This window comes from Lissotriton helveticus, chromosome 7, assembly GCF_964261635.1.
Source record: "Lissotriton helveticus chromosome 7, aLisHel1.1, whole genome shotgun sequence".
NCBI classification, from domain to species: domain Eukaryota; kingdom Metazoa; phylum Chordata; class Amphibia; order Caudata; family Salamandridae; genus Lissotriton; species Lissotriton helveticus.
This window is the reverse complement of record NC_136068.1, coordinates 66,366,930-66,383,521: the sequence shown is the minus strand read 5'-3', so window position 1 is coordinate 66,383,521 and position 16,592 is coordinate 66,366,930. Positions and strand designations below refer to the sequence as shown.

The 16,592-nt window shown below is 45.8% G+C and overlaps 1 protein-coding gene across 14 annotated transcripts in view; it reads right to left on the bottom strand.

Moving 5' to 3' along the window:
• The window catches only part of LOC144768069 (alpha-2-macroglobulin-like protein 1), a 618,955-nt gene that overhangs the window by 523,431 nt on the left and 78,932 nt on the right, over positions 1 to 16,592 (bottom strand). For all 14 annotated transcript variants that reach the window (XM_078651444.1, XM_078651445.1, XM_078651446.1 and 11 more), the window contains exon 7: positions 1,160 to 1,244. In XM_078651444.1, coding sequence (XP_078507570.1) covers positions 1,160 to 1,244 — 85 coding nt within the window. The remainder of the gene's footprint in view (positions 1 to 1,159; positions 1,245 to 16,592) is intronic.

The following is a 16,592-nucleotide window of genomic DNA, read 5'->3' as shown; positions in this document are numbered from 1 at the left end:
CACTGCTGCTTTCTTCTGTAATCGATACAAAAGGGGATGATGGACGGAGCGTTTGAACAAATCAAACACTCACCCCCGTCAACTGATCTGGGTTTAATCCATCACCATTCTTTAGTTCACTCAGCCACCCCAGTTCAGACATGGCCATATGCAAATCAGTCTGACCCTGTGCCTCATGGGAACAGTCCGGCCCGAACTGCCAAGCCATGTCTTCCATGGACCGGAAACAAGCACAAGCTATCTTGAATCCAGTGGCCAAGTAAACAAGGGACTCACGTCTCAATATACCCTGCCACACTTAGGGCGAACAAAGCGATACAAAAGGGGAGCTGACAGGGAGGGCATCAAAAGACTCACTATTTTTTAATTGCTCTCATTGCAAAGAAGTCCGCGGCGCCCCTTGCTAGTCCTAATGGCGCACAGGGGTGCCGCGGCGCACAGTTTGAGAACCACTGGTGTAGGGGTAAAAATTACTATTCTAACTCCAGGGGGTGCAACAGTAGGGTAAGTTTTGGATAGTGTAAGGGTGCTATGCGTTGTGATGGTATACGTTGTAATGGTATGCGTTGTAATGGTATGCGTTGTAATGACTGCGTTGTAATGACATGCGTTGTGATGGTATGCAATGTAATGGTATGCGTTGTAATGACATGCCTTGTGATGGTATGCGTTGTAATGGATCTTGCGTTGTAAAAGTTTTGTTGTAATGGTAGTGCGTTGTAAAGATTGCTTCCCCGACAGCCAAGCCCCGCCACAAAACGGGCTTTAGCAGGGAAAAATCAAATGATAATAATATTGTGTTATTATCATTTTATTTTTCCTTTTTTCAGTGCTGAAAAGCAATAGGGCAAGGCTCCTCCGCCTTAGCTGAGGAGCTGCCTCTGCAAAAGTCAAGACTTGCTCGATTTATAAAGGTGAGCCGCTTTATTTTTACTATCCAGTTCGTAAAGGTGGGCCCCTTTGATTTTGAGGCCTTGGCATATTTTTTCCCACAGGCTGACCCTAAACATGTGGAATTGCAAGTTGAGATCAGGTTTTTGAAGGGAGGTCAGAGAATGATGTAGTGGCCAAAATGTACAAATAGGTTGCTTGAGCTTCCCACCCATGGTGCACCACCTGCGTTCCAGGCTACTCACATACTTTCTCTATTTTTCCATACCTCCCACATACTCGAAACCTGACAGATGTATCCATGGCGAAGATAAAGGAGGGTCCCACGAAGGTGACTTCAAACTTTGGCAGAACTGGAGGAACAAGAGAGGGGAGAATCAGAAAGAGGTATACTGCTAGAGCAAACCGATACAATCCTTTCCTAGTTTACCACAAGTTAGTGCCACTAGAGGAAGGTGAGTGTCTTGATGTGGAGCTTGGATAAGGAATTTAAGGAACTGAGGCCATTTGCGGTTGCAAACACAACAATTTGCAAATTTGCAGGGTTTGCAACCGTAAAGTGGCTTCTAGGTATGTACTATACCCATTTTTAGAGTCAGAAAAGTCTTTACAACATACTAAATGTGCTTAAACTCCATAGACATCACAGGTAATTCCAGTCCCCCCCCCCCACAGCGCCTTGAGGCCCTTACAGGTGAGTAGTTGCACTATACAAGTACCTGACTGATTGATTGTTTGAGGTAAGGAATATGAAAGCTGTGTCCCCTCTTTTTTATTTTATTTTTTATTTCTTTTTATTGGCATTTTCCAACAACATGCAGAAAACATGACATAAACAACTACACAGTGTGTAATCAGATTCTGATGCATGTTCGTGGTACATGAAACAGAAATGAACCCATGCATAGTTACATGCCCCTCTATTGACAGTTCTTGTTACATAGAAAAAATAAATAAAAAAGAAAAGAAACAAACAACAGCTGTAGTTATACGAGGACTTCATCCCAGCATTCAAATAAACCAAAAATACAATTTTAAAGGCGTCACACATTGCCACCCCACATCGTTAATATGTTCATTACATACCCACCCCATCTACACAGTGAATACAAAAAGCGGCCATATAGCATAACATAAAAACCCACCAATTCTCACAATATCCAAAACCAATCATGGTCATTAGTCTGCCTCCACCTCGCCCTCTGCATTCTGTCGTTCATTCACCCATTTCGTTAATGGTTCCCAGATATCACGCGGTCTGGAAGAGGGTGGCACTAACTCCCAGAAAATCCCCAACTGAGTGTGCCCATAGGTGACATCTGTTAGCCAATCCTTGACCCATGGCACCCCGTTCCGCCCCCAGTGTATTGCAATTCGTCTTTTAGCATATAGCAGTAACAGTGCATGCAGTTTTCTGAATTTGGGCAATGTCTCCTTGACATACCCCAGCACAGCTAACTCGGGGGACGGGTCATCTGTTGGTCCTATTATCTGATTGATTGCCTCAAAAATCGAGGCCCAGTATACTTCAAGCTTAGGGCAAGACCATGCCATATGTAGGAACGTCGCTGGAGAGTATCCGCATCTCCAGCATCCCTCATTCTCCCTGAGCCCCATTCTATGGAGACTAATTGGTGTCCTATAGATCCTGTGCAAATATTTAAAGTGAATTAATCGCAATCTCAAATTGGGAGAAAGTTCAGTTAGTTGTCCACAAGAGAAGTCCCATTGCTCCTCAGTGAGCGGGCCGACAATTCTGCATTCCATCGTTGTAGCGCTAAGGGCTTGTCACCCAGAAGACCACTTTGCATCTGTTTATATAATTTAGCCACCAATCTCCTAGGGAACGAGGAGCTCACCAAGGTCTCTAATGCAGGAACAGTCTGGGAGCCAGCGGTAATTCACTACTCAGTTCCCAGCACGCTGATTTCAATTTATGATATAAGAATAACTCCGCAAAGAGTGGTGCCTGTCCTTCTACAGCCTCCGTAGGGGGGAGGAATTCGTCATTCGGGAACAAATCTGCAAATGTGTAAATGCCTAGCTTCCTCTGCAGCGGTTGACTAATGCCCCCTTCGATGCATGGTAGTAGAGGGTTCTGAGATAGAGATGGAGCAAACATCAAAGGGATCCCTGCCTTTTTCCCCAATTCATCCCACACCCATCGCAGCGTTTCGACCGTGTCTATCTCCTCTAGGGCGCTTCGCCTTCACACATATGGCCACCGACAACGGGGTCGGCGCAACCACATCCATCTCCACAGCTACGTGTGGTTGGAACGGGGCGTATCCCGAAATGGAGGAATTGAGCCTGGGCGCACAAGGCCTATAGGTGCACATCTGGGGCCCTCAACCCTCCCCTTTTCAAGGGCAATGTGAGTATATTCCAAGAGACCCTCGCCTGTCCACCCGCCCATGCCAATGTTACAAGTTGTGATTTTAAAGTAGCAAAGAAATGGGACGTGAGTGGGATCGGGACATTCGCAAAGAGGTACAGGAATTTGGGTAATATGATCATTTTTGATAACGCAATCCTACCTGTAAGCGACAAGGGAAGCCCTGCCCACATTTTCACTTTACCTTCCAGCACGGCCATATTTCAGATTCCATATTTCCTGGAGGTTCCTGCTAATCCAGATGCCCAAATATTTAACCTCTTCAGCTTCCCATTTCAAGGGGAACTCCGAAGTGACCTGCGGCGTACCGTCCGTCAAGGGAAACACAACCGATTTGGACCAATTAATACAAACTCCAGCCAGACCACCAAAGCAAATAAATTCGAGCAGCACAGGATCTAGGTTCAGTTCAGGGTTAATGAGATAGAGGGTCACGCCGTCAGCATATAAGGGAATCGAGAGCCTCCTGGAACGGAACCCTATCCCCCGTGCAGTATGGTGTTGGCGGATATGAGCCGCAAGCGGCTCCATGGCTATGGCAAAAAGTAGCGGAGATCAGGGACATCCCTGCCTTGTTCCCCGCGAGATAGGAAAGGGGTCAGAAATCAGGTCATTCACTTTTATCCGGGCACAGGGGGCCGTGTACAACAATTTGATCTTGTTAATGAAGAGCGGACTGAAACCCATCCTTGTTAAGATGGAGAATAGATATGGCCAGTCCAGGGTGTCGCATGCCTTTGTTGCATCTAAGAACACCACCACAGCGTGGACACTGGGATGTAAATAATGCAATGTTGAAAAAATAGTGCGAGGATCGTGCGATGTTTAACGTCCTGGAATGAACCCCGACTGATCAGGGAGAGCAATGAGGGGCAGCAGGGGTTGAAGCCGGTTAGCTATTAGCTTGGCGAAAATCTTGACATCAACATTAATCAAGGAAAGGGGTATGTAGGAGTCTAAGTCATCCTCTGGCTTTCCAGGCTTTAAAAGTGTGACCCTCATGGCCTCTCTCATAGTGTTGGGCAACTTCCCAACTTCTAGTGCTTCCTCTATACCGCTAGTAGCTTTGGGGCCAGCCCCTCAGCGTATGCCTTGTGAAAGGCTGTTGTGAGGCCGTCAGGACCGGGAGCTTTGTCCAATGGTAGACTTTTGATGACTTGGGCAACATCCTCAATGGAGATCGGGAGATCCATATACTTTCTGTATGTGTCATTGAACCAGGCTAGGCTTATTGAGTCAAGAAAAGAGTCCAACCACTGCAGGCATTCAGTCTGAGTGGCAGTATACAAATTAGAATAAAAGCACGAGAATGCCTGAAGAATCTCATTCTGGCCTCTGACTAGAGTGCCAGATTTGTTGTGTAACTCATGCACATACGTTGCAGCTCTGGGTGGCCTAGTCATAGCAGCTAATGTTCGCCCTGACCTGTCCCCCTCTCCATACCTCATAGCCTCCGCATATTTACCAAGGAACGTACCCTCCCGTTGTGCCTCATCAGCATATTCCAATAGCTTGGCTTTAAGCAGGCCATCAGTTTCACTATCCCCCGCGTTGAAATACCGCGTCTCAAGGGATTTGATTTCAGACTCCAGGGACGCCAGTGTCCCTCGAATAGCTTTAAGGACCCCGCTTGCCGGGCAATGCACTTGCCACGGATTACTACCTTAAATGCGTCCCATAGGGTACCTACAGCATCTATGGACCCAGTATTTATCTGGAAGTAGTCTTCGATATCCTGCCTGATCTCTGCCTTAAAGGCTTCGTCTAGCAGAGCATGTGGAGGAAGATGCCATGAGAACGCACGTCTAGGCACATTTGGGAGTGATATTTGCAGCAGGCATGAGGCGTGATCCGACAAGGAGCGCGGCAGATGCTTGATCTCAGTTGTATAAGTAGCCATGTCTCTGGACAGTAGCCAAAAGTCTAAGCTGGACCATGCATTATGGTGGACAGAAACACAAGTTCCTTCCTTCAGCAATTTGTTTCTACTCCTCCAAATGTCGACAAGGTTGCCCTCAGATATTATCCCCCGCAGCGCCTCGCTTGCTGCCGGATGGAGAGTCCTAGCCATACCCTTCCTGTCTTTCGCATCCTCAATGATCGCATTAAAGTCGCCTCCCCATAGAATCGTGTCACATCCGAGCGCCCTGTCTTTGGACCATACAGCATGAAAGAAGTCAGGTGAATCAGTGTTCGGACCATATACTGCCACAATGAGGATAGATCGACCATATAAGAGTCCCTGCACCAGAACATATCGCCCCTCTGGATCCCTTTGTACAAACCCTTCTCTCCAATCCAACCCTCTCCTGATCAATACAGCAACTCCCCGAGCATAGTTAGAATATATGGCCGACTAAGCATGTCCCCATCTGCTATGACGGAGTCTAGGGGATGGTGCGTTATTTAAATGGGTTTCTTGTAATAAGCATATATCAATATTATGACGGGTTAAATATGCATGTACCAATCTCGTTTTCCTGCCATCATTAAGTCCTCGAACATTCCAAGTTAAACAGTTTAACATAAAATCAGGGTGTGTAAACAACTACAGCATAACATCTGTCAACAGCAGTCCAGGGCATGTCACAACATTTGCATAAGAAAACAACAGCTATGCACCGAAAATTGGTTTGATCAGCACTTAAAAAACAAACTTCCCCAACCATCCCCCCTCCACCCACTCCAACCCCCCAATTAGGTTGCAGATTACCCTCCCCATATTCCACCCACAAATAAGTGGACATCAAAAATAGGGAACCTTCCCTCGGAGGCGCAGCGATGCCAGCTTACTACCTTGCATCATACAAGGTGGTCGGAAGATCTATGGAGACCTCAGCACGCCCTAGGCCATACCAATTTAGAAAAATCAAGAGGGACTTTTTCGCACGTGCAAGAGGGCCTCACTTTAATCCGAACTGCAAACCAAACATGGCCCCGCAAGCAAGTGTCAGAGCGGGGAGAACACATAGTTCATACAATACCCAAGTGAGTCATTATCGCTCAGGTGGCCTCCCGCTGCTCCCGCCTCTTTCTGCATCTTCTTGGATGCCTTGCCTCCCACATGTTTTGCAAATTTGAGCGCCGATTTTGCATCTGTGAAGAAATGATGACTTCCATCCACTGAGACCTTCAGCTTAGCCGGATAAAGGAGAGAATACGGGATCTGTGCTTGTAGCAGGAGCCGCTTAGCGGGGAGAAATTCTCGCCTTGCCGCCTGCACCGCTGGTGTGAAATCCGAGTAAAATGACAAAGTATTGCCCTAATGCGTGATTTGGCCCTTCTCCCTCAACATACGAAGGACCATATCCTGATCTTGGTAGTTCAATAATTTCGCAATAATTGGCCTAGGTGCAGTCCCCACAGGAGGTCTTAGCCCCAGCGACCGGTGTGCCCTTTCCACTGCAAACACCGCAGATAGATGCGGGTCAAACAATTCGCGGAGCAGGTCGGTGATGTAAGTCTCCATCTTAGTGATGGCGGTCGTCTCCGGAATGCCCGTGATGCATAGGTTATTGCGCCGCGATCGCGCCTCCAAATCCCCGTTTTTAGCTCTTATTATCCCCAGTAGCTTGTCCATTTGGAGTAGCTTCTCCTTGGTCTCGACTTGGAATTCGTGGCATTCCGTATGATGATTTTCGAGAACATCCAATTGCGTTTCATGTGACGTTACCTGCGGTTTGACTGCGTCTAGTTGAGATGTTAAGTTGTCGAGCTTGGCGTCTATGTTTCGGAGACTAGATCGCATGTCCAACATCAGGGTTCTAAGGTCCGGACTCTGGTCATCCTCAGCCTGGTCCCGAGAAGACTGATTGTCGGACTCGGTTTCCTCCTGCTTGTTGGAGCGTTTGTTATCGAAGGTAAGTTTGGGCTGCTTAGCATCCTGCCTGCCCATATCGATCCTCGCTCAGGGTGGTGCATCAGACAGGAACACTAGATTGTAGGTAGACCGTCTGCAAATGGAGTCTGAGACGAAGAGGGACCACACCAACCCCCTAAGCGACACAACTCAGGTCAGTGTGCCCGCTACCACACATGAAGCAGGGGGAAAATGACAAACTGCACCACAGCCTCCTCAAGTGATCAGCCACAGCTTAGCAGGCATGAATTGTCCACAAACTCTCAGTCGGTATGATCGTGACGCAAACTAGAGGGGATTCCACATCTTATACTCTCCTTCATGTTCTCGCGACCTGCTCACATCCTCCTCACCGCCCTTACCAGCTTAGGGCACCACAGTCATCAAACAATTCAAGCAGTATCACGCTGTAATCCCAGATTCGGGCATCACCCTCGGCACGTCTATGTCTCTGTGCCTTGATGAACGTATGGCAGTCACCACCCACAGCTTTTCACGTGGTCCACAGGCGTTCAGTTCTCACCTCAGCTTCAGGAGCAAAGATCAGCCAGTCCGTGGGTCAATGGTCACTGGCACCGCTGCACGTGATCCACAATCCAGCCTCCTGCGGGTGTGCTAGGCCGACCACAGCACCTCCTCAATGACCAAAGGTGCAGCCTTGCAAAATGGCGGCCATTGCGTCGCGTAGGTAACTGCCGGATCCGGGCCCAGCCACGGCCCCACAAATTCAGCACGGGTGCACAAGGGACTGATCCGTGCCCCCCTTCCCGGCAGCGCAGCAATCCGAGCCCCCAGCGGCAAGTGCAGCTGGCAGCTACTTATCCCTTAAGACCAATCTAGGCGGCGCGGCGGCAGGCCCGATGCCCCCGCAGGGCTCTCCCCGGGTCATCTTCGGAGTCTCTCAATTTGCTCGGTCCTCACCTTCCTCATGGAGCACCCGCTGCATCGGTCTCGCCTCCCCCGCTCTTGAGCAGATGATCCAGGTTCCTGCTGCAGACGAAAAGCCCGGCCACCCCCACCGTAGCTTCAAGGGCCTCCAGAGCCGCGGGCTCAGGTGATGCGTCCGTCCGCCCAGCAGCTCCCACAGCCGCCCACAGCTCCTCGGCTCAAATTACCGATCTTCCTCTTTCAGCCCCACGGAGCGCAGGGGTCGCCGGATTTCTCTGAGCGGATCTTCTAGCAATCCACCATCAATTCATGTGGCCTGGGTAGTGCGAGGACTCTCCGATATTAAGGATCATTGCAGGATTTTAGTCCGGCACTCTTAGAAAGCGGCCATTCCGCTGCACAGCAGGCCACGCCCCCAAGCGGTGTCCCCTCTTAATTGCAGTTCGTTATATATGTATCAATGGTTTGCTACCAAAATTGCAGTTAAAAACCACTGATCTGTTATTGACACCTCAAAGATGGTGGTAATTCATTGAAAATTTTGAAAGTGCCCCCCATACTCAGTCTCCACAGGCTTGTAGTGTAGTTCAGTAACACTTTCGGTGCTTGCACTAGCATGCTAAAATACAGAGAACTATCAAACTGAAAAGTACTGGCGTGGGTTGGCTGGTTACCCTCATAGCAGCATCCCATGTGGTCTGTGCCCAGACGGCCGCCTCACTCCATATCACCACATTAGTGGGCGAAAGGGGAGGAGACCGTCTTTTCTTTTTTGTACCTTTGCATGTAGGGACAAGTAAATGTTTTCAAGCCTTATTAAAAGTTTTCAACTACATAGTGTTATCGCGAGAAAATCATGGTGCATATATGTAAGTTATATATATACTAGCAGCCCGTCCCGACGTTGTCCGGGTATGAAATAGAATGTGTGTAATGTGTGTATTTGGCAAGGGCAATTTATTTTAAAATCTGGCGGTAGACAATATTTTTTGTTTCATTAGAATAGGGACGGAGAAGTCCCAGCTGCAGCCCTGGTTGATGTTAGCAGGCGCGTGTAATTGGTGTTGTGATCCGCCGCCTGAGCCTGGCTACAGCCCTGGTTGATGTTAGCAGGCGCATGTAACGTCGTTGAATGAGAGAGTTATCAGCCACGGGTAAATCCGTTTAATGAGAGAGTTGAGTGACAGCGAGAAGGAGAGGCTGCAGTAATTGTCCCCGCAGACACGCTCATTTGCGTGTTCCCCCGCTTGAGGCCCAGATGCAGGCCTGTTTGATGTTAGCAGGCGCGTGTTCCACCACTTGAGGCCCAGCTGCAGCCCTGGTTGATGTTATCAGGCGCGTATAATTAGTGTACTGATCTGCCGCCTGAGCCCGGCTAGAGCCCTGGTTGATGGTAGCAGGCGCGTGTAATTTCGTTGAATGAGAGAGTTCAGTAACAGCGCGCAGGAGAGGCTGCAGTAACGTTACTTACCAGGCCTCCAGGTGAACGCGTTTGTCACGCCCCCAGCACACGGCCACAGCAGACGATCTTCTGATTTATGTACGATCCACATGGCATGAAGGGCGGAACGTAGCACACGCCCCCAGCGTGCCCCTTGATGCGGCGCAATTCTGTTCACATGGCATGAAGGCCGGACACACGCCCCCAGCGTTTCTCACGCCCCCAGCGTGCCCCTTGATGCTGCGCAGCAACGTAATTGGCGCTTGTATGTACGACTCACATGGCATGAAGGGCGGACTCTCGCCCCCAGCGTTTGTCACGCCCTCAGCACACGCCCCCAGCCCACGATGTCATGGCCGTACCACACGCCCCCAGCGTTAGTCACGCCCCCAGCCCAAGCCCACAGCACAACGCAGACACGCCCACAAGGGACTACTTTGCTGGCACGGTTCTTTTACCTTTTAAATGTATAGAGGAGTTGGCCTAACGGCTAAGTCGCTGGACCTCGGACCTGGGGATCTGGATTCGAGACTTGGTAACGACGCCAAACATCCTGTGATTCTGGGCAAATCACTTAATCTCCCCGTGCCAAACAAAAATGAATGTGTGTCCTCATGTAACATAACTGGTGCTGTGTAAAGCGCTCTGGTACCTGATTCAGTTCGGGTCAAGTTCGCGCTATATAAAACTCTGCAAAAAATAATATATATATGGTGGGCGTCTGCGTAGCCTATGTCCTTCTGCTGCAACTGCCCTTTCCAACGCTGTATTGGGTGTTTTGATTGGTGCTGTGGTTACTGAGCTTACCCGCCTCAAAAGTTTGGGCTCTCTCTTTATAATATTAGTATGGATATAAATATTGTGCTGACACCATTACCAATATGTGTCATGTTTTTCTGGGGGCTAACCTCAGGGCTAGTGACATTTTGGAGCAGAGGAAGATAAAATTATCCAACATCGATGGCTGAAATGAGTTATAGCATTAGGTAAAAATATGTGATAGAAGGTAAATTAGTTTGTCAGTTTGTGGCGTTATTCAATAGCTATTTTAGATTTTTACCACCGATTGATACAAAAAGGAATTCCAAAGAAATAAAAACACAGACTTCTCTTAACTAAGACATCAATACGCATTTACAGATCCTACTGAAAATGTTATTCTCTAGCATTGATTTAGTCTTCCTTTAAAGCTGATAGGTGATCAATTAACGTGTGCAGTGTCATTCAGGGTTTTCCCCATCTTTTACTCTGCATGGTAGGATAGTCAATGACAGTTATAAATAATTTACTACCTCGATGTGTGGAAACTCAGAACATTTATTTCATTCTACAGTTCTCTGTTATGTGTTCTAATGCCTCTGAGTGCAGCTGTGCCAGACTAAAACAGGTACAAAATAAATATTTATAAATTTTTATTTAGAATGTATATGCACAACTGGGCATTTATAAATTTAGTTTGCTTAACTTTAGAAATAAAGCTAAAATCAGTCATTTTTGCAACAGATCGCCCACGTTTGCTACTGTCATATAAAGAAAAGCACAAAGGGCCTGATTCACAAAAGTAACTTACACTTTTGAGTAATTTAAACTTTTACAGTTACTACTTTTTGTTTATTCATAAAATCCAAATGTTACTACTTAAAAAAATAAGTACTATAGCATCATTTATGGCGAATCATTATGTGGGTTGAAGTTGTGATAAGCGTGAGAAAGTGCACCCGATAAAGATGTGGATAAGAAGGAGTGTAACAATCATTGAGTCAGGAGTTACTGTGGTTGGGCAGGAAGGAAGGGTAAAATCTGCACATAAAATTAGCAAAGGAGGAGAGGTGAGGTTTAAGAATGAGGAGGATGTGTGGGATAAACGCGGTCTCAAAAAAGCGGAGCACCACACGAGGAACGTAGCTGAAATCAGCCAATGAGAGAGGTTCTGTTTACAACATATGGGGTGATATTTAATTGGATTCTTCACATGAGACTCAAATATATGTTAGGGTGAGTGTATGGGTTTTGGGGGGCAGCTTCTCATTTAAGAACAGTGCTGCTGTTGTTTAGATTATGCAATGAGTGTTTGTTTTATTGACATTTTCAGTTACTCCTGATGAAGGGCTGAAATCGCCCGAAATGCATTGGGTTAATAAAATACTGCTTCATATGAACTGAATGCGTCTGTACTTGTTCTTAAAAAAGGTCCGGATGGACGATTTTGAACATGAGAAACCGTTGAAAATTGGCACGATACCGAACGTGTGGAGTCTAAAGAGGGATTCGTATGAGAAAATAAGTTAAAAGGAAGAATAACCATGATGAAAAAAATGTGTAGAAACAGGAAGAATAAAGCGCAAACAGCTTTCAGCTGTGCCACTGATCTTGGGGCTGAGTGCCACCCCAATACTGAGAGTTTTCAATCACTGTAACTGCCACGCCATCTCATAGAAAACAATGGAGGTAGGGAATTAAAATGAAACCCCATAGGAAATCATTTTGAATTAAATTCAATTATTTAAAATAGTTAAAAATTGAAATAAATATAATTGTATGTTAACAGATATATAAAAATACAGTTACAGAGCCATAACCAATACGACTCTCACCCTCTCTATCAAAATGATGCTTACATGTAAAGCTACAGAGATATTGCTGATGCCTTTTCCCTGAAATCACTGTATTCCCTAACTTGCATCTTATGGAGTACCAGCATGTGTGGAATGCCTCCTCCATCTTCTCCTCAATACATCATACATACAAATCATTAAAGTTATGCCTGTTGCATTGCTTTGTGGAAGCCTTTCTTGCTGCATAGTTGTGTAGAGGTTGCTTTCTTTTGTGATTTTATGGGGTGTTTTTACAGACTCTATACTGATTAGAGAATAATGGTTTTAGGTGTTGATTAATACCCACCATTTGTTTTATTGGACAGTTAAAAATTCAGCCACACGAAATGATATAAAGCACAGCCCAATGATTCTGTATTATACGCAAATATAATGTAGATATGTTGGCGAAACAGTTTCTCTATGACATATACACGTATGAGAAAAGGGGCAATCCAGTAACACTGGGATTTTAGTAATCTAGTAAAAAAGCAAAACAGTGGTCCCTAAAGGGGGAAGTGTGAACCCCTACTTCCTCGGAATTAATCATTTAGACTTTCAGGAGATTAGTTTAATTTATCAATTGGACAGTTTATGTAAACTTTTTACCAAATAGAAAAAATCATTGCAGTTTTATACTTAAATCAATTTGTAAGTAAGAAGGTGATCCCAAATGGCTCAATGACGCAGGATAAGAAAAAATAAGTCAAGGGAAAGTGCATTGGGGGTATACAATATATGTACATAAAATAATGACTGGTCCAAGATGCATAGGAGGTTGGTACACACTGACACAGAGAGAAATGGTCCAGAATCAAAATAAAAACAGTACACTATTATTGTGTCAAGTCAATGTTTCGCCCCTAAGCATACAATTTAGACAGGGTCATCATCAGAACGCAGGTTTGAGATGCACCTGCCCAATTTGTAGGATAAATGCAAAGATATTTTCTGGGATGCTAGAACATTTCACTCTTTGACAGAATGTGTACATTACTCAAAAGTGTAAGTTATCCCTGTGAATCAGGCCCAAGAAATAGAAAAATATTGGTGGGTGGAGGATGTGAGGATCCACCATGATTTAACCTTAGAGAGCCCATTTTATGCCCTGTTAATGTATCCTTTATCTGATGAAAGCCTAGGGACATGAAAGTAATGCAGAGCAACAAGACCAAAGTTTAAATGCTATTTTACTGGGGGTGGAGGGTTCTCTGGCAAAGTGATTAGTTAGATGCACCTGGAAGCGAAGCTACATCCTAACATGGTCAACTTAGTTCTTCCGAGATCCATATAGCTGCCAACCATTGAAAGGTGATCAGAAGTGAAAGAGATTTGCTGGCATTGGATTGGTGATGTTGGAAGAACTTGCCCACCAATCAAACATTCTGTGGATAGGTACGCACCTCCGATACAGCTTCACACCGCTTGACTTGCTGGCCCAATGTTCATATGCCGCATGACAGCTGATTGAGCTATGGCAGTTTCTTGGATCAGCCTGGATTATAGGTTGAGTGGGAGGTTCCCCTCGGTGACAGAGAGGGTTGGAATATACGAGAGAAACATGCGAGGTGACCTCACAAGAATTCAATATTCATGCTTGGCTGAAGGGTGCCGGCTGATTCAAAATATTGTAGTGACGGAGAATTTAGACATGAAGATTTGCTGACTATGTGGCTGAAGAAAAAGACAAATTCATTTTAGAGCGTATCAAGAAAAAACCTCAATTGGGTGCATTCACTGGCTACTTCCATGCAAACCCTGGGGTAGTAGTTTTCAAAACAAAACTTTTGTGTGATTTATTTAACTTACCGTAAAAAGCTAACTAAGAATGGCTTGGCTTTAGCCAAAAATAAGGATTAAAAAATGCCCTTTTCTAAGACTCAGGGGCTGATTACGATGTCAGTCGGAATGGCTCCGAATGGCATTCAGTTCCTTCGAATCTGATTCAGAACCTGTCTTTCTGACTAATTCGGAAAGCCAAAATAACACAGAAGGAGTGCCCCCTGAAAGAAAGGAGGACAGCAATTAGCTGTCTCCTATTGGGTATATCTAAGTGAGCACGAAGTGCCCCAACACCGTTAACTGGACAGTAGTAGTCCTTTAAGAAGACCCCTCACTCACCAACCTAGTTGGTGACATGCTTCATCATTGGGGTCCCACCCCATAGGCCGAGTGCCTATAGGGTGTGCTGCGACACCTGACTACAGTGGAGCGGGATATTATTTGTTTATTATATGTGCTAATAATAAATGTGTAAAGGTATGTTAAAAAGGGCCAGTACTACTCCGTTCAAGAGTTTATTCTTGAGCGTCTGAACCCTAATAAAACCAATGTGGCACCTTTGCCTAACTAGGAAGGCTTTGGTGTCTAGAGAAGTGTGATATATTAAAAAAGTTAAAAATAGCAAAGTGTGCTATGTGAAAGAATTTATAAAGTAAACTAGGTCTACATGTTTCAACCAATACAAAAATTCTCTGGTTTTCGTCAGGACCGTGTGATTTACAAGGGGTGGTACGCACTCGCTAAGGCGCGCCCTACCCACATGTAACTTTAAGACCACCAAAATAAGGGTCTAAATGTAAAAAGTGTGTTTTAAATCCTGGATTCAGGAAAAAAAACCTGTAGAAATACAAAGAAAAAGGAAAACGGGGTTGGGAATACGTACTTGGGAAGACATAACTAGGGTAAACAAAACATTTAAAGTGCTTGATGTGGTCTTCCCATCATGTAGCTACCTATGTTACTTGTCATCTAGGTAATAGCTATTCAGATTTGGGCTTTAAATTGAAATTGCGCTTAGGTGGGTACCTTACATGGGAGACTTTGTCTGTAAGGTACTCCACATATTGAAGTTGGTTGACACTGGGAGTGATTAAAAAAGGTTACAGACTTAGTGTGCTGCTAGTGAGTGCGGCAGGCATGCATCATACCAGTATCGGGGAAGTGATCATCTGATTGTTAATTAACTGGCAAGCAGAACATTAGTTAGTTATCTAGGTAGTTGACGTGAGCAAAAACACAATGTCCATTAAAGCGATTCTTACACTCAAAGCGGTTTCTGTCGCTTCATGGGCTTCGGATGAACCAAGACGGCGATTCTCCGTCACCTATATTGTTTTAAAATAAGCATGAGTATAATGGGATCCGACAGCGTAAAGGCGTGCTCATCCAAGTCAAAAACTCGGAAGCGGTGCGTTCGCACCTTCCTGTGCCTCTAGACCACGGATCCGTACTTACTTTGTGAAGGCAGTCATCTGGCGGTAAAACCTACTTGGTTCCAGCGCGCGAAGCCCCGATGTTTGATTGGTGCCTCGATGATGCCGGTAAAGTAAGCTGCTCGTTACTTCCTGGTCAGGGCGGGGCCGTGTGTGTCACCGCCTCATGGGCCAGTCAGAGCGCTTGGAGAGGGTGTGTTTGTTACACTTCCAATCAGAAGTCTCTAATGGTGTGATTCATGTTAAGTGGTTCCCAAGGTAACCTCGCTTGCGTTTCACCCGCTCTGGAGGGCGTAGGAGTGGCAGAAAAGTGATTCCGCCCTATTTGTGTTTGCTTGATCACGTGTTTTACCTTGAGCTGTCAGGTAGTTGTCTGGATATCCGCAGTGAAGCCAGGATATTTATGTGTGCATTTCTTAAATTACGTGTGTTCATGCCTGTTGTCCTAAGTAACCATTCAGAGCACATGGCTGAACAGTCACAGTGGAATTCTTGAGCGCACATGGGAACGGACTCGGAAAAAGGGCAGAGATCCAATGTATCCATACACTAGAATAGTGCTATGTGACTGCCAGGTCACGTCATTACAGGTTACAGATCTCTTTGTTTAGGGACTCTAATTCAGCTCAGGGTCGTTGGGACGTCATTTAAGCAAAAAAGGGGGTTATTCACAAGGTCCAAATGGAGTATTCAGCTATATGGATAGCTGTCGGACCCAGGGGTAGCAGTTACATTACGTTGTACCACGGGATGTTATCATTCAAACCAGTTTTGTATGTTGACAGTCTGTACACCCATCTTTGCTCCTTTTCGAATAGGCGTTGGTTCAAATTAGCGCCTGGTTTGATTTGTTCGATGACAGTCCATTGTATGTCATCAGCCGTGTGCCCTTTTGATAGAAAGTGTTCGGTAAGTTTGGTGTTGGATTTTCTGCAGCGGATGTTGCTCCTATGTTCTCCGATGCGTATCTTTACTTTCCTGCTCGTCATACCTATGTAGTGTAGGTCACAAGGACAGGTCACTCTATACACTACGTTTTCACTGTTGCAGTTGGTTAGCCCTCTAATAGTCCAAATTTTGTTGGATTCTAGTTGTAAAGTTTTGGTGTTATTCGTGAAGGGGCATACGCTGCATCTCCCACACTTGTAGTGGCCTGTGGTTTTAGGCAAACCCCATGCGTTGAGGACTGTTTCTTGCTCCTTCATTACCGTTCTAGGTCTAGTATTGACTACTGCATCCTTGATGCTGCGTGCTCTCTTATACGAGAATAATGGTTTTTCCCATCTGAGGTTTCCCGTATTCAGTATGC